General features: G+C 39.8%; 1 protein-coding gene across 2 annotated transcripts; it reads left to right on the forward strand.

Annotated features, from left to right (window-relative positions):
• Window positions 1-10,738: 10,738 nt before the first annotated feature.
• Window positions 10,739-17,107, forward strand: LOC129756850 (uncharacterized). 2 transcript variants are annotated; one of them, XM_055753879.1, is made up of 5 exons: window positions 10,739-10,930; window positions 10,987-11,176; window positions 14,829-16,275; window positions 16,404-16,485; window positions 16,540-17,107. In XM_055753879.1, the coding sequence occupies exons 1-5, from the start codon at window positions 10,830-10,832 to the stop codon at window positions 17,003-17,005; spliced, it is 2,286 nt and encodes a 761-aa protein (XP_055609854.1). In that variant the 5' UTR covers window positions 10,739-10,829; the 3' UTR covers window positions 17,006-17,107. The 2 variants fall into 2 exon arrangements, with proteins under 2 accessions (XP_055609854.1, XP_055609855.1); XM_055753880.1 differs by having other exon boundaries at window positions 16,581-17,107.
• The last annotated feature ends 8,009 nt before the right edge of the window (window positions 17,108-25,116 follow it).

Consider the following 25,116-nt stretch of genomic DNA (forward strand, 5'->3'; position numbering starts at 1 on the left):
GATGGAAAACATGGGCAGGAAACACCAAAATTCAGCATCAAATATCTCAGAAACCACTGGACTAAATTCTACCAACTTAGTATATCTGAGCTACAGAAATAGTCGTGTACCTTTACTTACTTTCTTAATGTTCCTGCGTCGATTCTTCGGCGTATAGGGCCTTGGTTAAAGACCTCCACTGTTGAAGATCCGGAACCAGCGTCTTTACTTGGTCCAAGTCAAGATTCTCGTCGACAGCTCGGATTTCGGCGGCTAGGCTTCGGCACCACGAGTTTCTGGGTCTGCATCTTCTTCGATGTCCTTCTGGATTCCATTCAAGCGTCTCTCTGCAAATCTCATTCTCATCTTTTCGCAGCGTCAACCCAATCCATCTCCACTTACGTTCCCTAATTTCTAGCGCCCTTTGATGACACCAGCGATGTAGTTCCTCATTTGAGATCCAGTTGCCAGGCCACCAAGCGCGGATGGCAGCAGTTTACAAATACTTGCAGTTTTCGCGTCGTTACCGCATATGTGCACCAAGTTTCGCACCCGTACAGCAATACAGATTTGACGTTTGAGTTGAAGATTCGAATTTTTTTTCTTAAATAGAAAGATCTGACGCGAGCGCCAGATGTTGCGGAGACTTGCAAATGCAAATCGGGCTTTTCTGATCCGGGTTTCGATGTTTTTCTTGGTACCACCATAAGGCGTAATCTGGCTACCAAGATACTGGAAGCACTCCATTGTCTCAACCTGTTGTCCAGCTACCACGAAATTGGATCGATTTTCTGTGTTGATTTCCATCAAATTGGTCTTTCCGACATTGATTTTGAGACCTGCTGCCTTGGAGCTTTCGGTGAGGTCGTCGAGTTTGCTCTGCATGTCCGGTTGTGTTTGGGCGAGCAAAACAATATCGTCAGCCAGGTCAAGGTTGTTCAGTTGCTCCATTGTTAAAGGATTCCACGGCAATCCTCGGTTCGGTGCACAGTCGATCGATCCAGTCAGAATCTAATCCATTACGATTAGAAAAAGTAGCGGTGACAAAATACATCCTTGTCTCACTCCAGCAGTTACCGGGATACGTTCGGATAAGACACCGGCGTGCAAGACCTTGCACAAAAATGCCTCGTACTGTGCTTCGATGAGATGGACTAGTTTCTCTGGGTTTCGATCAAAAACTGTCGTAAGTGTCCGAAGTACTACTCGTTTCGTTGGAATGCATTTTGTGTTGGATCTGATCAGATCACCGGCAATATTCCCACAACGTAGCACACCGCGTTACTGAAATACTAGAACTTACCTAAATTTCAAAGTAGAGATGGATTCCACCAGACGAAAATGTTGCCGATGAAGGTACCAAATGACAAAGGTCACCAGAGCTGGCCAATGACAGTCTTTGGCTCAACGGACCAAAGTTTCTGAGGAGAGCCGTGGCCAACCGTGCAAATTAGTCGTGAAATCATAAAAGAAGAAATAAAGGCAGTTATTTACTACAACAAACAAGTGCATCAAGCACCTGCTAATCTGTTCGAAACGACGAGGTTTAGCAGCTGGAACCATCTAAGACGAACGGCAACATGGGTTCGAAGATTCATCGTCAACAAGGTACTCCAATTCATACACCAACCACTTGTTCTAGGTCCTCTTTCTGGGCAAGAAATTTATAGCGGCGAAATGATTTTGTTCCGTCAAGTGCAATACGAAAAGTTTAAAACTGAAATCTTAATACTTCGAACGATAGAAACGCACACAAATTTCTCCCAAGATCGAGTTCGATCTATGAACTTTGGCCGTTCTTAGGCAAAGATAAGGTTGTACGAGCAAAAACGCGTATTGAATCCTGTGAAATTGCCAGCAGTGATGCCAAAAATTCCATAATCCTTCCAAAATCGAGCTGAGCAAATGTTCTCTGGAAAGTACGAGCATAATGCCAAGTTTGAAGGAACCTACGATCAGTTCCACAACCTTCTCCTGCGAGCGGTCTTCTTGCAGCAAGGTTGGCAGCATTTTCCGGGCCGTTTTCGTTTATTGGAGTAGATTACTTCGGTCCAATTAATGTTACAGTTAAACGTAGCTCCGAGCAAATAGGGGCGTTTTAAGGAGGGGGTAGGGTCTAACGGGTATAAAAAAACACCATTTTCACGATTTTTTTCTGGAGCTATCGTTCAAACAAATGTATTCAAATTTTTTGCGTTATAAAAAGCATTGTTAAAAGAACATTTAGTAATTTTTTCGTAGAAAAATATTGAAAAATGAGCCGGTGACGAAGCATTTTCGAGGATGCCTTTTAGAAAACAGGATTTGCGGTGGACACTGTATTTCAGCACAGAATCATCTGAAGTCAAAAAATCAGAGCAAAATATTTTTAATAGATGTTTTTCTGGACCCCAACGTTTTTATTTAACTTAAAAATATTTTTAAGAAATTTTTGTGGCTGTTTGAAGTAAAAACTACGATTTTTCACTTAAAAATCCGCCATTGTTTCACCTGTAAAATCTCCCCAAAATGAAAAAATCAAAAAATAAAAACGTTGGGGTCTGGTATTTTATATATAGAAAATATGTTCCAAATTTGAAAAGAATCGGATAAGTAGTTTTCAAATGACGATGTCCACGGACTTTAAAAATGTGCTTTCGAGAAAAACACGTTTGAAGTTTCTGCTCTTGCTTTCTTGCAGTATTAGATAGGAGGAGATAAAGGCCTATAACTTCTACAGTTTTGCTTCAATTGACTTGAAAATTTGACAGAACATTCTTGAAATGTTTTACAATAAGAAAATAAAAAAAATAAAAAATCGATTTTTTTGAAAATGTTAGACCCTACCCCCCCCTTAATAACATATTGAAATAGCGCACTCACTCTCTGCACAATCGTGCATTATGTCGTTACGGAATTTTATGGGAAGAAGAGCCGTTCCAGTAGAAATTTTCAGTGATCGCGGTACCAACATGGTTGGTGCGAGCAATGAACTTTTGTTTACCCTTAAGTCAATGGATCAAAACTTAGTCATTCAAGAAATAACAAATTCTTATACAACGTGGTCTCCTTCCTCACCACACATGGGCGGATCATGAAAAGAATAATCCAAACCGTAAAAAGAAACCTAAACCAGATCAAAACGCGCCATCAACTTACAGTTGAAGTGGCGTTGAAAAGTTGAAGTTGATAAACCTATTGATTGTAATACATTCGAAACCGTAAACGTAATAAATTTGAGACCGCTGGCACAGTTGGGCTTCGACAACGAGGTTTCTCTTGTTTTGACCCCTAACCATTTTCTGCTCGGATTCTCAAACGGTTTAAAGCCGGCAACTTCCTTTAATGATAGCAATCAAGCTTTAAGGAATACTTGGCAAACTTCATAAATCGGGGCAAATGGTGGATTTGAGATAACCTTCCGATCTCACCAAGAGATCCAAATGGTTCACTCCAGTAGAATCGATTAAAGTTGGTGATGTAGCAGTGATCGTCGACCTCAATCTTCCACGGAACTGTTGGCCACTCGGAAGAGTGATTTCGGCTGTTTCAAGCAAAGACAGCGAAGTAGGGCATTTACCAGCGCCTAGCCCTTGCAATAGTTGATGTTAGACGCGATTTTAATTCTACTCGGCTCACGAAAGATGTAAGTTCAGCACAATAAGAGTTAGACCATCAACTCTTAATTTGCCTAAAAAATGCCACATATTCAAAGTAGACATTCTCGTCGACCTAGAGCAACTTTGTTTATCCATCAGCAGCTTCAATACGGTCCAAAAGGCGATCTGTGAAAGTTTTTCAATACATACATACTTACCAACCGACAGCAAACAAGTGAGGTTACCTAAGAAACATGTAAAAACAAACAAACATTACAATAATTTCTTTAACTACTCAAAAATCTCGATTACCGAAACACACGAAGAAGAATTGATAAAAAAATTAGAGATATCTAGTAATTGTAAGTTAATCTAATGTGAACAAAAACAAACATATTTTTACATTCCAATGATTTTTTTTAATAAGGGTACTCTATTTAAAACTCGGAACCATCTCTATCATTCTTCACACAGGAACTCCTCGTCGCTTTAGAGCAGCCCAGATGTTTTCATGGTTAAGTCGGTCGAATGATTTTTCGAAATCAATGAACACCAGCAGAAGAGAGTCCTGGGATTCGTTGTTTTGTTCCAGTATGATTCGTAGCGTTGTGATGTGGTCCACACGTGATCGTCCGGATCGAAATCCAGCTTGTTGCCATCGGAGGGTAGCGTCTATTTTCTCCTTGATCCTGTTCAGGATCACTTTGCAGAATACTTTGAGGGTTGTACAGATCAACGTTATGCGTCGCCAGTTGCCGCACTCGGTCAGGTTTCCTTTCTTCGGGACCTTCACAAGGATACCCTGCATCCAGTCAGCCGGGAATGTTGCTGTATCCCAGATGTCAGCAGAAAGACGGTACAACTTTTTACAGGGTCGGCTTTCAGCATTTCAGCAGGTATGCAATCGATCCTACACAGCAAAAATTATTTACTGTAAAATTACGGCAAATGTCCTGTAACAAAAAGGAGCAGGACTTTTACCGTAATTTTACAGGTGAAAAAAAAATCACAGAACCATTATTTTTCAATGAACCAAATATTTCACAGGCTGCTTTGAAATTACAGTACTGTAAAATTTTTATTCATTGAATTGTGTAGGCTTTTTTCGTTGTTTTTTTTTTAATTGATATTTATTTTCGGAGAAAGTAAAGGTAACGAAATTATAATCGAATAAATTTATTTATCAGCTAAAATCCGCATATTTAATTTTCTTACAACACTAAAATCTGATTTCACAATTCTGACAAGCATTTTCACCATCGATCTGCGTTAATTTGCACTTGTTATTATTTGTTTGTTCGTTCAGATACACACAGGAAAAACCATCACTTGTACAATTGCTTCTTGCACCACATGAATGTTTGCAGTGTTGATAAACAGATGATTGCGTTGACCGTTGAGACAAATCTGCGACGTTGCTCGATTTATGAAAAACACCTTCTGCAGGGATGTGCCTCGATGATTAACCTTTTGATCTGCGGATGGCGCTCCAAATATCCTCGTACGATGTGTCCTGTAACATAATCAAAAGCAGAGGGACACAAATACTAATAAAATAACACAGTTGATCATAAATTGGAACACCTTGTTTGGTTACCTTGAGCAATTTTCTGGTGTTGTTTTCCTGAATCTTGAAATGAGTGGCATTACATTATCGACCGATATCAACTTCAAAGGGGGCATGAAGATTCTTGATGACTATCATCTGCCAGGTTGCATAAAAATATTACAATGTCCAGCGGTTGTCTGGTCCGGGAAACATGATAACTATGCAGCCCACAGCCAAGTCTAAGTGTCTTATGTGAAGCTAAAATAAATTTAAAGTTTGTTACCTATGTTAAATATGTAATTTATTGTCTGCTAGTTTACACGAAACCTATTTATGGGAATCCAGATTTTGAAAATTATTACTTGTCAGATATAACAAACAAAATTCGAATGGAATCGTAATGAAAATACTGATTTATGTTAAAATTACTGACTAAAAATTTAGGAGTCGAATGCGAGGAATTTTTTTCAAACATTTTTTGCTAAAAAAGGTGTTATCAGTTTCTTAAAGGCGATTTTAAACTGAACATTTTACAAAATGAAAAGTACTAGGTAGCAGTAACTTGCTTGTTTGTATTGCTGATCGCAAAATTGATAGAAAATTGAAAATAAACTTACAACTACTCACCAGCAAAAAAATCTAGATTTGGAGTGGTGTGTCCCGGAGGTGATCTGGGGAGGCTTGTGTGCGCACTTTTTCAAGCTTGTCGACTAATGTAGGCGACGTAAACTTTGATCATTGCTTCTGTCACCCATGATGATTTATTGGTTCCATGCCATCCTGAAATGATTTTAATTGTTTTAAAAATAAAATTTCAGTTCGACTTAGAATGTACCTCAAACTATTACCTTATCAAAGATCTGTAGATAAACACTATCGATACGATTGGAAAGGCAAAATCAGACTGCAGAGATTTCTCGTGAAAGCCATACAAATCGCTTATACTCGCGTCTGCATAGTACCAATTGTTGTGGATTATGATGTAGGTACTCTTATGTACCGAAACGACGAACTGTTCAGCGAATCAAGTCTCAAGTTTCATTCTTTCTTCGAAACCGGTCTGCAGGTTGTACTCTTCAATAGGACATTGGTTTTAAAAGACCAAAAATAGTTTTGTCCTCGTTTGGATCGAAAACTTATCATGGGTGGCTACGAAAAATAAAATTTTTTAGTTGAAATCTAGAACAAAAATCTGACTATACCGAGTATGGATTATGGTCATTCGACAGAGCCCTAGTCTCACCAAACACTATTTTCATCCAGCAGGATGTCGTAGTAGCTGACCGACAATTGTATGCATCCAATCAACTTTAGCTGTCGCCAGAAAGCACACGGAAGCTTGAGTGCGTTTCTCCATTATTTCAATAAAAAAATCCTCCGAGACCTTGATTGTTATGGCTATATTCTTCGGTGGAATAAAAGGCTTACCACGAGTTGCACACCACCCAATCGGATGCATTTCCAATGATGTCTGAAACCAAAGTCCTCCGCCAAAGCGCTTTGAAGCCGCAAATTTTCGGCACTGTTTCCATTTAAAACAAATAAGGTTTACCAGTCAATAAAAAACTGTTGAGCGGCCATGTCCGTATTATAGATACTTGTAGACTAGGGCTGCGATTCTAGAAGACCGGAACTGACCAAACATCGAGGCCGTTCAATTGAAGGAGTTGATGAAATCGGAAGATCGCTCATCCTGCGGGAGCGACGGAAGCTTATTTCCGCGGGGCAGCTGCGAGAACGCGTCCTGCAGAACTATCTCGAGCTGACTGTTGGAGAGATTTGAACTGTTGGGAAAAAAGTAATTAGATTTAAATTTCAATCGATTAATGAAAATAACCTCCTACCTGATCTCAGACATTTTGAATCGATAGCTGATATTTGGATTCGGTTGTTGAAGCTTCTAATGAAGGGCCAACCTTTTCTGAAACTCCATCGGTTGCTGCATAGGTATTTCGGTTCGGCCGAGACGACATCAATCGATTGATTTTAGTGGTACGATTCTCCATCTGTCGAATTGTCGGGAAGCACCGATATTCTCACAGTGGGAATGCTGTTCCTCTTTTAGTTCATCATTAAACCCGATCGATGCGATAATTTCTCGGAGGAACAGCAGAATGCCACGATATATCGTCGACCGGTTCTTGCTTGACGATTGTTTCCACGGAAGAAAGCATGAAGTCAACAAATTAACACTTATAATATCTACAGCCACGAAATACCAAAAACCAATTTTATTCCACGACACGGTTCGAATGCTTATGTTTGTTTACGTGAGCACACGCTTGGAAAAATCCAACAATACATAGGTTTAGACGTTCACTGAAATTTTAGGTGAAATTCATGAGCACGTTGTGTGGAAGTTAAGTATTTTCAAAAGCTCGGAAAACTGCTGACAGCAACAAATTCTTCACGAGAATTTTTCTGCTTTTGTTTTGTTTGACAACCGAAAATTTTAGAGACCTGTAATGAAAAAGCGGCCTGTAAATAATACGCTCGCTTAAAATAAATGCCTTCGTACTGTAAAACTACGGCAAATGTCATGCTCCTTTTTGTTACATGGCAGTTGCTGTAAAGTTATACGTTTTTGTATTTAAAAATACATGGTTTATTAATTACAGGTTGTTTTATTTTACAGGCAACCATTTTCAAGGACACGTAATAGTCAAAATTTTTTTCTGTGTAGGCGCTTTGTTGGACCGCATGTCTTTGAATGCCGCTTCTATTTCAGCCAGCGAGGGTGCTTCCGAGTTGACGCCTTTAATGCAACTTACTGTTGGCGCTTCAAGATGCGGGTTCTGTTGACCATCGCTATTCGTGACTCCAAATAGTTGTTCGAAGAGCTCAGTTCATCGTTTAAGCTGATATGTTCGATCGGTCAATAACTGACCTGCTCGGTCTTTTAGCTGTATTCTTGCTATAATCCTTGCACCACTAAGGCGGCGAGATTGGTTATAAAGTAATCGGAAATCTCCATTGGCAGTGGCTCTTTCTCCCTCTTCGGCTAGGGAGTTTTCCAGGCTCTTTTGTCTCATCTACAAGCTCGTTTAACTGCCTTTTCCAGCTCTGCATATCATAAGCGGGCGGCTGCTTTGGCTGACTGGTTCATGCCTGCTCAATTCCGACTTTCGCTCTTCTCCGATGTTCGACCATCCTCCAAGTTTTATCCGACATCCACTTACTTCTTCTTCTACAAACTTTACCGAGAGTGCCATGGCTCGTCGTGATAAATGAATTCTTGATTCCACACAACTGTTCTTCGACTTTTTCGTCTGTCCGCAATTTCGAGGCTCGGGATTCAAGCTCTTCAACGTATACCCTTTTCACCTCTGGATTCTCCAACCGGCGGATATCGTATCGACACCCGACTTTCTTCTCTCATCGTTGGACACGCGCAACTCTCAGTCGTATTTCACCAAGGACGAGGTGATGGTCAGATTCAATGTCTGCGCTTCGTTTGTTGCGGACATCGAGAAGGCTTCTTCTTCATTTTCGGCTGATGCAAATGTGGTCAATTTGATTTTCTGTTCGGCCATCTCGGGATACCCAAGTGACCTTATGTGCTGGTCGGGGAAGGGATGGGGGAAGAGCGATCCACCGATCACCATGTTGTTGTTGCCACAAAATTCTACAAACAGCTCTCCGTTTTCGCTCACCTGTCCTAGACCATGGCGCCCCATGATGCGCTCAAGGTCCTGATTGTCGGAGCCAATCTTTGCGTTGAAGTCGCCCAAATGAATTTGAATGTCACCCTTCGGAATTTTCTCCACCACGCTGTTCAGTTGACTGTAAAACTGCTCTTTCTCCTGCAAATCGGCAACGTCAGTTGGCGCATAACACTGGACCATTGTAAGGTTTCTAACCCGTGGTTTAAATCTGGTTATTATTCTTTCGTTGATCAGTTCCCATCTTATGAGGGCCGCATGGGCCTGCAGGCTTAACAGGAAACCACTCCTCGTTCCCGAGAAGCGTGCTCTCCTCATTTGCCAGAGTAAATCAGTCCCAGAATTTCAAGCTTGAGGCGGCTAGCTTCTCTTGCACCCGGTTCTAGGTTCCAATTCGTGTACGTGTTTTCATGCTAAAAGTTGTCGCCAAAGTTCGAGGTCGGTCATTTCTTTCGGATTCCGCAACAATAAAATCGGGAGAAGTATTTAGGTTATTAGCCTAAGGTCACTATCCCGCAATTGGGCTACCATCTTGGACTAAGATGACGGAAGCCGCATTTCATAAAATTCAACCGCTCGTTGCGAGACAGACGCTGTTTGAGCCGCCCCTGACCTGGAGAACCCAACCTTCTCAGCATCTACCGGGGTTGGGTACCCGATCTCCGGTTGGTTTACTCGCTTCCTAGCTGGCACCGCGGGGAGGTTGAGATAAGAATTGTGAATAAGAGGTGATGTGACCACTATGGGACCTTTGAAGAGGTTTCTATTTTTCATATGTATCTCAAAACTAGCGAAGGGAGATGTTGTTCCCAAGTTTAGTGTTGAACTGTGTAATTTCACAAACAAATTTGAAACTCAATCAAGTAAACAAGCTAATCATCACATCCGAATTTTGTAGCCGATTCAAAACAACCACTTAAAAATGACAAATGGAGTGATGGGGAAATGACGAAAAGAATTGTCAAATCATGCTGATTTAAACACAACCCAATTTATGATAATCGTTTTTATTATCGCCATACCAAGTAGGACACATTATTCATTCATCACTGACCTCTACTGAAAATATGTGGGTAACCGTTATCAATGTAATCTACTCATTTATCAGGAAGTTAAATTGACATATCAGTCAGTTCCTGTTTTTTTTTCGTCACAACGTTTAAAGTTGTCCTTTTTTAAAACTCATTATTTTTTTCGTCATAATCTAACAACCTTTTAGGAGCTTTGAGCCTAGCGATGTATTGCATGACTACTTTTCAAGCAATACCTCGTTAGGCAGCACAAGCAGTGATGTCAATTGAATTGATCGTTTTTCAATGCCAAAAACTATTAGCTGGCTTTGTTTCACAGAAGATACAAAATGTTGATTTTTCAGAACAAAATATTAAATTTTCTCATACAAAAATAAAAGTTCCCATTAATCATGTAAACTTCACAGAAAGATTCTGCAAAAAATCTTGGATGAGTTTTGAATCAAAACAAAGCTTTAAAGGCTCCAGGGTTTGAGAAATTTGTATATAAACCCAAACTGACTTAGTCTAATCATTAGACTAGTATATGCACATTAGACTCTAATGTACATATACTTGATAAGCATTTAATTTACCGTAAAACATTACAATCTAACAATGTTTAAAATATATGGCGACTTATAGAACTTTGAAAAATTGTTATTTGATGATTTATTTTTTTCTATTTTTCCTGCATTATACTAGCAAATTTCTGAAATTTAAGATAATAAAAGCAAAGTTAGTGATTCAGTAAATGAACTTCTCATTGCTTTTGGCATACTCATTTCGAAAACCAATTCGCAACCAACATCATCGACGATGACAACTGATTAGTGCCTTTATTTGTTCTATTGATTGAGCTCAATTGGTCATAATATGCTGATAAGCCCCCCCGTGTGGAAAGATTTCCATAAAATTATACCGATTTTCGATACAGTTGCTAGATTAAGTTGAAATAAATCGGATGCATCTGAAAGTTCTTCCCACAGGATTTAGTGTTTCAATACGTAGACCAAAAGGAATAGTTTTCGGTTCCTTTAGTTATTAAAGCATGTTTATGCGTTGTGGTACGGTTTATTGTTCGTTTCTGTTGACTTTGGTTTTATATTATTTAGCAAAAACTCGAGGAGAAGACAGTCACGAAAGAATAAGGTGATATATTTTTTTTCTTTGAGAGTGCATTTCGCTTAAACCGATTTGTGTTGCAGCTCCAATAGTACGGGAAACAATGTGGTTGAGTTTCAAATTAAGTATGGTGAAGGATTTCAATATCAAAATTATAGAGGCAACTCTCAGTATTGGGTTGATTCAAGCTGCTCCATTGGTCCTGGATGTTTAATCACTTGTAAGAACATGTTAGTAGATAGCATAAACGACAGGATTCTTGCGTTTTTTCGGGTGAGTATTTCCTGAACATTAGAGCAAACGCACCAATACGGGAGTAAACGCGGCCCGATTTTGCTCATTTCAGCGGACCGATTTAGGTATACACACTCTTTCGCGCACCGGGTGGAAGCATATTATTTTTAAATTGTGCATTGCACTGAGAAAACTTTAACAGAAAATATTAAATTAAATTTACAGATCGAATAAATTTTTGGAGTCGAAAGTTTTTTCGCTTAAATTTCGCGTTATTATCATTTTTATTAATAGTTAATTGTTATAATGCATAGCGATTGTTGGGGGTTATTCGACGGGTTAACTGTTCTCCGTTATGTGACGCCAAAGTCGACATGCTGGTTGAAGATGCCATACAGCAGCAACAGGGCCACGCAGTTTCGAGCAACCAGCAACCTGGTCAGGTGGTGGATGCAGCAAGAACTTCTGTGCAGTTGCAGCCGGAATCATCCGAAATTCAGCGGAACTTTTTTTTTTTTTTTTTTTTTTTTTTTTTTTTTTTTTTTTTTTTTTTTTTTTTTTTTTTTTTGTAGCGGCCCACCACACTCCCCCACACCAAAAGGCTCAATTGAGCCCCCTGGTAATGGACGCTACTGTTCTCAGCATGTCTGGCAGCAATGAATAATAAAAGTTAACGCGAGCAAATTTTAATCATGCTGAGAACACAAAATTGTTTAATGTCGTGCGAGGAAATGTATTATTTAACTAAATTGACAACAATATGAATCTCAATGGAAAATAATTTCCTTTGAAGAGATTCATTATACTATATTTACTATTACACTAATTATATTTACTAATTTTATCAAGTTATGTTCAATAATTTAATAAGATAAAAACTTGCGCGAAATATGCCAGCTGCTGTGGAGTTCCACGATCAAACAGGAGGTTCTCCGCCGCTGGTTTAAGACTTCGGCTTCAGTGAGTCGGAACCGTTTGCCCTGGTGCAGCGCAGCGAGAAGGAGGATTGTATGCGTCATTGCCCCGGTTCAAACCTATCTGCTAAAGATGCTGCTCATGGATCCGGTCAGACGGTGAAGTTTTTTCTTCTATCTGCTGCGTACTTTTCCAAGCTGTACGGAGGGTAGAAAAAAATTTAAAAAAAATAAATTTTCGCTAAATAAACAGTTTTTTCACTTACCTTCATCGCTTACGTTGTTGTTACTCGATGCTGGTCAATTGCAAGTTCTGCACTGTTCAAAATTATGCTGATTCCGACGACCCACTCGGCTACAAAGAACAAACCCTGGGCCACCGATTCCGAGGGCCTAAATTTTCACCTCTTTTGACCCAGCACAGAATACTTCCAAAATGGCTCTATATAATCTTCGACACATTTCCGATCCCCCGGCGAACAAAATTCCGTCCGCACATTCGACCGAATCAAAAGAAGAGCCACAATTGCTTAATTAATTAGCAAATTGTTTACCAAAATTACAAAATTTTAATAAACATCGTTTGTTTAACTTAGCCTTAAATCGTAGATTTTTTTCAGTGCATGTTTGCTCTCGCCCCTTTCTAGTGAGCAAATTTGGTGATTTTGTCGGTCCCGACGGCAACGGCCCTATTTTGCTCACCCTCATACTAACCCCCGGTGCGGTATGAGAGTGATCAAACGCGTGAGCATTTTCACTATACTCGCGATTGCTGCGGATGCCCTTAGAACATAAGTATTTAAAATGTGACTCACCAAAGCTCGATGTTGGTTTAATTCAAAAAATTAAAACAATATCATTTCCTTAATTTTTTTTTTCGTGCAAAATGAAATAATAGTGAAATAACTATACAAAAATATTCAAACACCTTTTTGTAGATTTTAAGAAAAAGTGAAGTAAAATAAAGTAGTTTTTCTTCAGCTGAATTCCGATATCATCGTCTTCCAACAGCCAACTGACACTGATTTTTTTTTCTAAAAAAATGTTTTTGAACAATTTTAACTTCGAATTTCTCAGCATTCCAAGGTTTTAAGGTTAACCTTATCCTTAACTTAATCTCAAGCCAAATAGTTAGCCTTTTTTGAAAATCGAGTCTTGATCTACGAAACCGACAACATACTTGAGCTTGTGCTCTGGAATGCAGGTTGGTATAATGAGTTGATAACGCTTAAACAACCTGTAGCTGCTCATTTAGTAGGATTTAAAGACGATATCGTGCTCACGATCACCGACGAAACAATCGAGGAGTTAGAAGGCCTTGTATCGGTGTCTGTAGAAAGCTTTGCCATCTAGATGGAAGGAGTTAAGCTTCAGATAACCCTACATAGAACCGAAGTTCTGCTCGTGACTAGCAAAAAAGTTGTGCCGCGCGTGGAGATTACTGTTGGAAGACACACGACATCTTCGAAACAGCAGCTGGAGAACCTAGGAGTAGAAGTAACGGTCGAGAAACGCTTAAGTTTTGGTGCGCATGTCAAATACTGTTGTGAGAGTGCATCGGAAGCCATCGACTCATTGCCCTGGATTATGCCTAACTGTCTTGGTCCAAAGAGAAGCAAGAGGCGTCTCCATGCAAACGTAGCACTGTCGAAACTACGATACGGAAGAGTGTCCTGAAGCTCTACCTTTACCTTAACATTTACTTTTACCTTTACCTTTACCTTTACCTTTACCTTTACCTTTACCTTTACCTTTACCTTTACCTTTACCTTTACCTTTACCTTTACCTTTACCTTTACCTTTACCTTTATCTTTATCTTTACCTTTACCTTTACCTTTACCTTTACCTTTACCTTTACCTTTACCTTTACCTTTACCTTTACCTTTACCTTTACCTTTACCTTTACCTTTACCTTTACCTTTACCTTTACCTTTACCTTTACCTTTACCTTTACCTTTACCTTTACCTTTACCTTTACCTTTACCTTTACCTTTACCTTTACCTTTACCTTTACCTTTACCTTTACCTTTACCTTTACCTTTACCTTTACCTTTACCTTTACCTTTACCTTTACCTTTACCTTTACCTTTACCTTTACCTTTACCTTTACCTTTACCTTTACCTTTACCTTTACCTTTACCTTTACCTTTACCTTTACCTTTACCTTTACCTTTACCTTTACCTTTACCTTTACCTTTACCTTTACCTTTACCTTTACCTTTACCTTTACCTTTACCTTTACCTTTACCTTTACCTTTACCTTTACCTTTACCTTTACCTTTACCTTTACCTTTACCTTTACCTTTACCTTTACCTTTACCTTTACCTTTACCTTTACCTTTACCTTTACCTTTACCTTTACCTTTACCTTTACCTTTACCTTTACCTTTACCTTTACCTTTACCTTTACCTTTACCTTTACCTTTACCTTTACCTTTACCTTTAACCTTTACCTTTAACCTTGATCTGCTTTATTGAAGGCCGCAATATGTTAAGACTTTTGATAAAAAATAAATTTAAAAAAGAGATAGGATTATTGTGAAAAACAACAACATATTTTTCTTCAAATTTCCATATTTTTTGGGCCAATCTACAAAATGGATATGTTCGGTTTTCTAAATTTGATCATGATCCATACATCCATTTCTACCCTAATACATAGTTTTATTAGTCCGGTGATTACTGAGTTTTAAAATGATTGCATGATTAATCTATAAATTAAAACATGCATAGTTTTTTTTAACATTAAATACTGATGTTCGTTGCTTCTTTCCAGCATCCTCCATGTAAGGAAATCGATTTACTCGTCGAAAACCTTCTGCTCGAGGATGGAATCCTATTTCCAGGATGGCTAGATCTAAGAGACGTCGTTGGTGTGACGACGCTAACGATTAGGCAGTCCAAAATCTCCGAAATCGAACCTGGATCCTTCGAGGTGGTAGCCTTACGTAATACTACACAACTCACACTAGACAGCCTGGAAATTTGGAGGCTGAAGCAGGATGTCTTCACAGGATTTGAGTGTTTAGAGGAGCTTAGCTTGAAAAATCTATCGCTCACTTTCGTTGATCCTCAGGTGCTGGATCCAGTGAAGTCTACATTGCGTACGTTGCTGGTAGAATCCAGCTTGCAAGGCATAAGCCCTCGTGCATTTACGGGATCAGTGATGCTGGATCAATTGCAAAATGCGTTTCTAAGGTTCAACAATTATAGCAACGGTATTGAAGACGACGCCTTTTGCATGGCTCCTATGCTGAAGAACCTCTATTTGAGTGATTCGGGACTTACTCAGCTGAGCAAGGGATTGATCGATAACATTGGCAGTGTTGTGGAACAAATTCATTTGCAGCGAAATCTACTGAAGACAATCGAATTCGGCACTTTTGAAAGACTAATCGACAGAGACGTGAAAATTTATTTGAACGGAAATTTATTCGATTGTAGTTGCTCTTTAGTATATCTGCAAAACACGATTCGTGACAATGAGGGGTTGTTTGATGAAATTTTATGCCACGAACCAGATAATTTTGCTGATCAACTGGTATCTGAATCAGAATTTTGTTTTCCAATGCCTACAGACAGCACACCCGGTACAAGTGCCGGTACTACTACGGAATTCGATGATACAACCACCACAGTAGAAACTGATACAACAGAAACATCTACCATAGCGGATACTACAGAGACATCTACATTGGATAATGCTTCAAAATTACTTACATTGCAGTGCGCAAAAGAGTTGTTTCTGATAAACTCAAACGTTATATCGGTCATCGGCTCAACGCAGGATATCACCCGCAGATCTAAAATATTCGCCATAACCGAAATTGACGAAGGTGTCGTGGAAATCATCTTTGACAAGCGGTATTGCGATTCAACGATTGTCTGGTTCTACGATACTGCTAGTGACAGAACTCCGTTTAGCTGGAACATCGAAGAGGCTGCCCTGTGTTTGGACATCTACGAAAACGCCATTCGGATACCCAATCTTCATCCCGGTTTGAATTACGTCTTCTGCGTGCTGCATCCGCACGAGTCTTCGATTTCTCCCTTCGATTGTCTACCCCATCAAATGTTGCCGATCAGGGGTCATCGAACGTGGCTGGTGGCGAATGATAAGGTTAAAGTAATCAGCCTCCTGATATCATCGATTTTGGTGGCCGTTATGGTTGGGGTGCTCTTCACGTACTTCTGCTTGAAACGATTCATAACGCATCAGAAATGTTAGTATTTCTTTGTTATAAATATTTGGTATTGACATTTGGGGGAATTACTATCATGTAAAAAAAACTACAGCACGCTGGTGAGATCTTATAAGTCAATCAATTCTTGTATTCTTTAATTTTTTCAGCATCCAAACAGGTTATTACCGAGGTTACTATTGAGAATACTGCACCCACCCAGTACTACATGACTCCTGTAGCACATGAGAGGTATAATACTAAAAAAACTGAAGTATGGATCTTCTTAATAAAATCCTACCAAAGTTTCTCGCGACAAATTTTGAATCCTACTTTCTTTTTTCCAGGAAATTCTCCATGCACAAACGCAGCGCCTCGGAAACCAGTCTGGAAAGCTGTCGCAGCTACGTTTCCGCCACCCAGTTCCGGTACATCGCTTGGAAGCTCGGAGCGGCAAATCATAAGAGTACCACCTTCTCAAACTCGGGAGGTATCGACAGTTTTCCGAGGGAACCACCGCCGCCTCCACTTCCGCCGCATCCGTACAGCAGCAAACGGAACAGCGAGCAGCAATCTACCACGATCAATGTTAACTTCCAGGAGCATCAGATTTACAGCGAGCCTTTCTACGTTGAAAGTTTGCCGCCATTTTGTCAACGGTGCTCGGGGGTGTCTGCGAGCTGCTCTCATGGCGTGGCGCCTTGAGCAACTGGAATTTGCATTGATCTCAAAGTTTATCTATTGTTCATTCAAAACAGCAACATTTACGTAAATTGAAATTGAAAACTATCGAAATAGTACTACTGCATTGTATAATTTTAATTAGTCTGTTAAGCTACTTTATGAATATTTGAAGAATAAATTTAAGATATCATATGATTGTCGTATCGATGACTGATGACAGCCATCAATACCTCTCAATACCTCTCATTCGTAAGGGAACCACATTTGACTGAGTTGATTTGGGGTCATTTTTGAATTTCTCAAACCCTAGGGTCTTTAAAGCTCTGATTTGGTTCAAAATTCTACCAGAATCTTTTTTTCAGAATTTTTAAATGCGCATGTAAGTAAACTTTAACTTTTTGATTCGTGTGATGAAATTCTTCTATGTTGCTCGTTGCTAGTTTTTCCGTTTATTGTTCTTTTTCATTCATACTTTTATATTTCATTTCGGTTGTTTTCGTTGATCGTTCTCTTACACTCATGCACTTAAAGGGTTATACGGTCAAAATTTGATCAATATCAACTTGACGTATTTCTTTCAATTTTGCATTTCAAAAACCTGAACACCCCTCATTTTGGAGGGGTGTGTGTGTGTAGAATGTTGCTTCTATTTTATTTTGGAATTCACTTTTCAGTTGTCAAAATGCCGTCCAAGGAAGAAGAGCAGCGTATCCAAATTTTGCTCGCGCATCGCAAAATTCCGAGCTACTCGCACGCAAAGCTGACAAAATCGCTAAAATTTGCCAAACTAACCGTTACAAATGTAATTAAAGTGTTTGGGAAACGTTTGTCGATAGCCAGGAAGTCTGGATCAGGAAGAAATCGAAAACCGGAAGCCGCTGAGACGACAAAGAGAGTTGCCGGTAGTTTCAAGCGAAACCCTAATCTCTCTCTCCGAGATGCCGCAAATAAGCTGGGTGTATCGTCTACAACCGTGCATCGAGCCAAAAAACGAGCCGGACTATCGACTTACAAGAAGGTAGTGACTCCAAATCGCGATGATAAACAAAATACGACGGCCAAAGCGCGATCCCGGAGGCTGTACACGACGATGCTGGCGAAGTTTGACTGCAAGGTAATGGACGACGAAACCTACGTCAAAGCCGACTACAAGCAGCTTCCGGGACAAGAATTTTATACGGCAAAAGGGAGGGGAAAGGTAGCAGATATTTTCAAGCACATAAAACTGTCAAAGTTTGCGAAGAAATATCTGATTTGGCAAGCCACCTGTACCAGTGACTTGAAGAGCAGCATTTTCATAGCTTCCGGGACTGTCAACCAAGAAATTTATGTGAAAGTGTGTTTGAATAAACGTCTGCTGCCTTTCCTGAAGAAACATGGTTGTTCCGTACTGTTTTAGCCGGATTTGGCATCTTGCCATTACGGTAAAAAGGCCATGGAGTGGTACGCCGCCAACAACGTGCAGGTGGTTCCCTAGGACAAGAACGCTCCCAACACGCCAGAGCTCCGCCCAATTGAGAAATACTGGGCTATTGTCAAGCGTAAACTGAAGAAGACCAAAAAAACTGCTAAGGACGAGCAGCAGTTCAAGGCAAACTGGCTTTCTGCGGCGAAGAAGGTGGACAAGGTGGCTGTACAAAATCTGATGGCAGGGGTTAAGCGTAAAGCCCGGCAATTCGGATTTGGAAAAGCGGAAACCTAACTGAACATTTTTCCTGAATTTTATACTTATGAAACTTGAAAAAGAAATTTTATTTAATTTTTTTTAATAAACGATTTCACCGATTTACACGCGTTTTCCCTTGGCCAAATTATGAACGTATCACCCTTTAAACGAGGAATCAGTTAGCTTTTGAACGACCAAAATATGGCATATCTACAGAGAGCAGTATAGGAAAAATCATAACTTCGAGCTAAGCGTCTTTCACGTTCCATAACTTTTCAACGCGTGTATCAATCCTAAATAAATTTCCTGCAATAGGTAAACCAACCCTCCAGATTATACCTCTGCCATTTATTTCCCGGTGCGACAACTGTAGTGAATAAATCGAAACTGCTCGATTCCGATTGGAGCAAACCTCATTTACTGAGAATCAGGTTATAGTTTTGACACCAAACTAGTAAACTACACCCACAAATCAGATTCTACTCCAATAATGACCATCGTTGGAGGTGGAATTGTCGGCATAAGGATCTGTTGAAATTCACCGTTTTGTTCGGATCCTCCGGCAAGCAAACGTATCTGGTGCAGTAGAAAATTCTGCTGCTCCGCCGTCGAAACCAAAACATTGTTCTTTCTCTTCTCAAGATAACCCCGTAAAAAATGTCAATAGTTGGGTGAAGCGGCAGTGTTTCCATCGCCTATTGCGATCAATATTTTGATGATTGCTGATGCCAGGTCATGATTGTTAACACGGTACAAATGTTTACACCATCACACGATTAAGCGAAAGTACTCAAGTTAGGTTTGTGGTAACGCAGCAGTGTTGCCATACATATATGGGAAATTAATAAGTGAGAGTATCACTTCAGTGTAGCAATGTTGATGACTAACGTTAACAAACCTGAAGACCACTGGAGAGAGCCAGCGCGGAGGTCCCGTCCGCGGAAGCTACCCTCGATGTCATCACGAGGCACGCAGCGGTCAGCATACGTGAGCTCACGCCCGACGGCCGCAAAGTCGCAGTTGACTGGAACCTGGTCTGTTGGGGCAATACTTCAGATGAATAGGGTGGAGATGATAGCCGAGAGGGGTACTCATGTGCTTTGGCTAAGCACTTTGATCAGCAGTTATGAGCTGATCCAAGTGCAGAGGAGGACCACCAACGCAGAGAATCGTCAGCGTTGAGGCCAAGAGATGCTTCAAGTTAGCCAGAAGGTGCCACTGGAGTTCGATGCCGGGAAGTCTGGTTCCAGGAGGTTTATTCTCGAGATCGCCACGAGTCATGCTGCGGATAACAGTGTGAGTTCATTTCCGACGGGTTGTGGAATGTCCAGATCCAGATGGGTTGCATGCAGCTGAACGTTGCCTTCGGCTTTTTCGGAGCAATCTGGAAATCAAGAGGATTATTTTCGTTCTTTAGAGCTGCGCTGTCGTTAGTATGCGTAAAATCTTCTTCGATGATTGGAAACTGTTCCAGGTGCTTCGAAAGAGGTTGTTCGGGCGATGGCGTTTTCAACCACCCCTTGATTTTGGGGCTTTATGAAAGAGTGCTACCGAACGAAGTCTTGGCAGTTCTCGGTGTCATCGAAAAATGGCGCTATAATTAATCAGAGGTTGTTTTTCTGAGGTTACCAGAAAGCGACATGCAAGAACTCCTGCACGTTTGCCTGCTGAGGTTATCAGCTACCAGAATCAACGATGATTTGCCACCGATTCTGGTGCAAGTCATCATATGGTACGACACGAGAGCAACTACGAGAGCAGTGATGAAGGCGATGACGATTCCACTACACCTGCGTTTTCAACAGGTTCTATGCCGCACCGGCACTTGTGCAACTTCATTCCGTCCTCAGGAAATCACCCACCGATCGAGCAACGCTACCAAATCTAAGATGCGGCTTAACCGTTAAATTGCCGCTAACTGACTGAGGGAGGACTGAGTAGGTATAACAGCCTCTCTAGAGGCTTGAGTAGGCTTGCAGACTCACGTTTGTATAAGTGCCCCAAACAGCACTAACAAGCTTTCTTATCGGCATTATCCTCGCAGAGCAACCGCATTGCATATATCTGAAAGAAACCAAGTATTATCTGTATTCCAGTTATTTATTATTGAATTCAAGATCTTTTTTATATACAAATGAAGCGTTTTCTACAAACTTTTTAGGAAAATACAGATAAAATTACTCGTCACGGTTTCAAAAGAATTCTCGATTTATTTCTTTTTCAAGGCTCATTAGGCGGCGCACACCTTCTTCGTCCATCTTAGCTGAAGACAGTTAGGTGGATAAAGGTTTTTCGGAACAAACTGGACCTCTTTCTCTGTATACCATTTTTGAACGACTTTGCTGTGATGACAGCTTAGCTTCCAAATCTGGCCAAATCATTACGGGATAGTCGAGGGATCGAATAAACGGAAAAATTCGTTTTGGGAGATATTTTTTTTCATGAAATTTTCATGAAAATTTGTCAGCAAAAATAAAATTTGAATTTGGCTGGAACATCCCCCCGAGCCGTTGCCAAGTAACATTTTTGACCTGGGATTTACCCGAAATCAGCCTTGACATAGGTTTCATCGTCCATCAAAAGACACCTGTCAAACTTGGTGAGCATTTGGTTGTATAGCTTCCGACCACGGATTTTGGCCTCTCTGTTTAGGTTTATGGACTGATTTTACTGTTTCCTAGCTCGATACGACTTGATTCCTTCACGGAGTCAAATTTTCCTCACGATACTATTGGAAGCACCGAATTTTCTGGTCAAATCACGGTCCAACAGATTTGAATTCCTCTTAATCGTCTACAAAATCTTACCGAGCAGTTTCCGGTCGACAGTTCCACTCCGACGATTGGCTTGAGGCTTCCATCGTCAATGTTTTCCTCTACCATCTGATAACGCGCCAAACGGTATTTCTGGGCAATTTAAGCTATTTAGCAAGCCCAGATGCAGACCACAATGGATTTTCAATTAACTGAGCACAATTTTTTACCTTCTCTCGGCTTCCATGTTGATTGTTTACAAAGTATAGTCGATTTGCGCAATATCAAAAATACATACGTGAAGTTGACAAAATTCTTGACACGTGGGCGCCAAGAACTTCCAAGTCCATCTACCAGGAGCACCACAATATGAGAATGTGTTAGTTCCTGTTGAAACTAACGGATTTCTCCGGCATCCGGAGCAGCAGCAGACGATTTTTGCTGCCACGAGCAGAACCAAAACATTGTTTGTTTCGGTTTCTCCACATGTTTTGTGTCCAATTCGCAATCCGAGATATTAACCAAACAGTAGCGCTACAAAGTGCTCCATACAAGAGTTAAGAGAATTTGGGAAGCTTTTAGGAACAGGCATATAATTAAAAGGGAATTAGCTCCTAATGTTATTTTTTAATAATTATTGAGCAAAATTTTGTCATGCAAAGGTACTTGCAAGACACGCCGACAGAAATACATTCGATTTTTTTTACAAAATTTTTCGAAAAATGAGCAAACAGCTCTCACATAAGAGCAGACATTCCAGAAGTGCATTTTTCATAAACAAAATACCACTCTTAAATAAATCTATAAAAAATCTAAATCACTTCAAATCTTCTTCCAGTACAAAAAACAACTCAAACACTCCATCTATTCCAGAAAAAACCATCAAATTTGTTACTTTGGTTAACAGAAAACAGGATAAAATTCCAGTTTTTTCAACCAGGTTTTTTCCTTTTAAGAATGCTTTCCAAAACTTTCGTAAATTTAGCTTACAAATATCTCCAACAATTTTTTCGAATGAATGTTTTGTGAAAATAACACTTTTTCATTCAAATCCCTTTAAAATATTTAGGTGTGTTTTCAATCGCAAGAAAAACACCAGTTTTTGATACTCAATTTATCGCTTTGTAGCTACCAATATTTTTTTTAAAAAAATTTAAAACACTAGAAGAAGACCTAAAAGTTGATTCTACTTACTTTTTAAGAGATCTCTGAAGTAAAAAGCCGAGTTTTGAATTCATCGAAAATTTACACCCTTTTGTTTACATTTTTTCCTAACTACAAAACGTCAAACATTTACCTGGCATCGCGGACCAAGACCAATGGATCAATGAGTGCTGATGACAAGTGATGATGATAATCGCGGTACAAATTTTTACATCATCACACGGCTAAGCGAGACTACTCAAATTGGGTTCGTGGTAACACAACATTGTTGCCAGATATTCTGGGTAGAAGTATCATTTTACTCATTAAGAAATGATTACTTGCCCGGATATGGAATATAAGAAGTGGAAAGTGAAAATTAGCTATCGCTAGTTAATAAAATTGTACTCAAATGACCTCACTGACGAAACTGAATAAAGATAACTCTATTCCACCACTGAAACCACTGCGTTTTCTCAATATGCACTATGCAATATGCAATGCACCATAAATCTTCGAAAGCTGTGTGAACGCTTAAACTTCTTCCCCGATGTGAGAAAGAAAATGAAAACATATCGACAGGATTATCATTCTATTTGCTTTTCCTAATTTGCTCTTGGAGATAAAATTGTCATCAACGCATATTGTCTTATCAGCGCTGTACTTAGTAGCAAAAACAAGAGTCAATAATTAAGCTTCAATGACGAGATAAGCCTCCCGATTGATTGTCGGAAAATTGCTACCAATATAGTGCGTCAATTGTGGGGGAAAACTCTCTTGGGGAAAATGAAAATCTTTTGGCCTGGTCGAAAACCAAAGTGCAGGTATTTGAGGGAATTACTTGACCGGATTGAAAGCGAATTTTAAATTGGGTCTCTCCTTAGGTTCTCCTGTACGTCAATTATGGTTGTGTTGCTGTTTGGAAGTATATCGTCAGGCAAAAACAACTTCAAACATGTGTAAGTTTCTTGTTTTCTATTGAAGATATAGTTCAATTAAAAGAATCCTTTCAGTTCACATGATCAAATTGACAACTTTATTGCATCGCAAAGTAACATAATTGAGACAGCTATAAATAATGCGAATGAGAATATCGGTGCCTTAAGTTGGACTGCTCCGTCGTGTCAAATAGACACGTTTTGTTTAATGTTTTGTTTAGATGTATATATTGGTAACTTATCCACAGAAATCAATTGGGCTTATAGAGTGGTGAGTAAATGAAATAACACTTTGACTTTTATCTAAAAATTATTTAAATGCATGGCTGAATCTGCAGCACTACTAATAGTTGCTAATGCCAACTATTTTCCTCTCTGCTTTTTCAGCCCGCCAGGTGTGATCAGATTGAATTGTATATTTATAATTTGTATATTGAAAATGGCACACTGTTCCCTGGTTGGCTTGATCTGGACGATGAAATCAATATCAGATCCCTATCGCTATCTCAGTCTAACATAGAGAAAATTGAATCAGGATCCTTCGTTAGCCGCCCTTTTCTTAATTTATCTCTACTTATAGTTAGTAATCTCAATATTACTGAACTAGAATCCAGCACTTTCATCGGGCTATCTCAGTTGGAAGTTTTGTATTTGAGCTCGCTACCATTGAATCATGTTCAGCCCGAGATTTTGGCACCTATGAAATCCAGTTTAAATCAACTTATACTGGTTGGCTGTTCTCCAGGACTTAGTCCACGTGCATTCACAGGAACGGTGATCATGGAACGTTTGGATTCTGTGTATATAATGTTTAACAATATCTCCCCGTTGATTGAGGACGACGCTTTCTCTTCTACACCAGAGTTGAAGTTTTTAACCATAAGTGGTTCAAACCTCTCACATGTGAGTAAAGGGTTGATCGATAATATAAGCAGTTCGGTAAAATATCTAGGGTTAGAGCTTAATAACTTGGCAACCATCGAAAATCACACATTCGACAGTTTAATTGAAAAAGGCGCTGACATCTATTTATTGGGAAACCCCTTCGAATGTGATTGCTCTTTGTTTTATTTACAATCGTTGATCAAATCCTATCCAGATGTGATGAGAAATAGTAACACCTATACTTGCTATGGGCCTGCAGAGCTGTTTAATCAGTTGGTATCGGAAGTTGATTTGTGTAATGATGCAACAACTACTAAAACAACTACGCAAACAACGACCACAATTATAAATCCAACATCAGAAACAACCACTACCCCTAGCTATGTGCCGTACGATCTTCCATCAATACCAACAACGGACGATCTAGAGTTTGCACCATCTTCAACAACACCAGAGGTTGAGAGTACTGGGACAACTTCATCTGAGGAACCACCAAGCTTCTACAATCTACAATGTATGACAACTACAGAAACAGACAGCTTAAACCGTTCGATTGTTCTCCCAGGATCATCACTTGATCTTCCTCAACGTTCCAGAAAATTCTCGGTGACCGAAATTGCGGAAGGTGCTGTTGAGATAGTCTTCGATAGACAATACTTCCGTTGTACGATCGTCTGGTTTGACGGCGCCACGTCCAGAAAAAACGCCCAAGGAACATTTGAAGCTTTCCGATGCGGGGAAATCTCTGGATGCAATACCCGAATAACAAACCTTCGACCGGGAGAAAATTATATGTTTTGTGTGCTCAATGATC

This window comes from Uranotaenia lowii, chromosome 3 (genome assembly GCF_029784155.1).
Source record: "Uranotaenia lowii strain MFRU-FL chromosome 3, ASM2978415v1, whole genome shotgun sequence".
NCBI classification, from domain to species: domain Eukaryota; kingdom Metazoa; phylum Arthropoda; class Insecta; order Diptera; family Culicidae; genus Uranotaenia; species Uranotaenia lowii.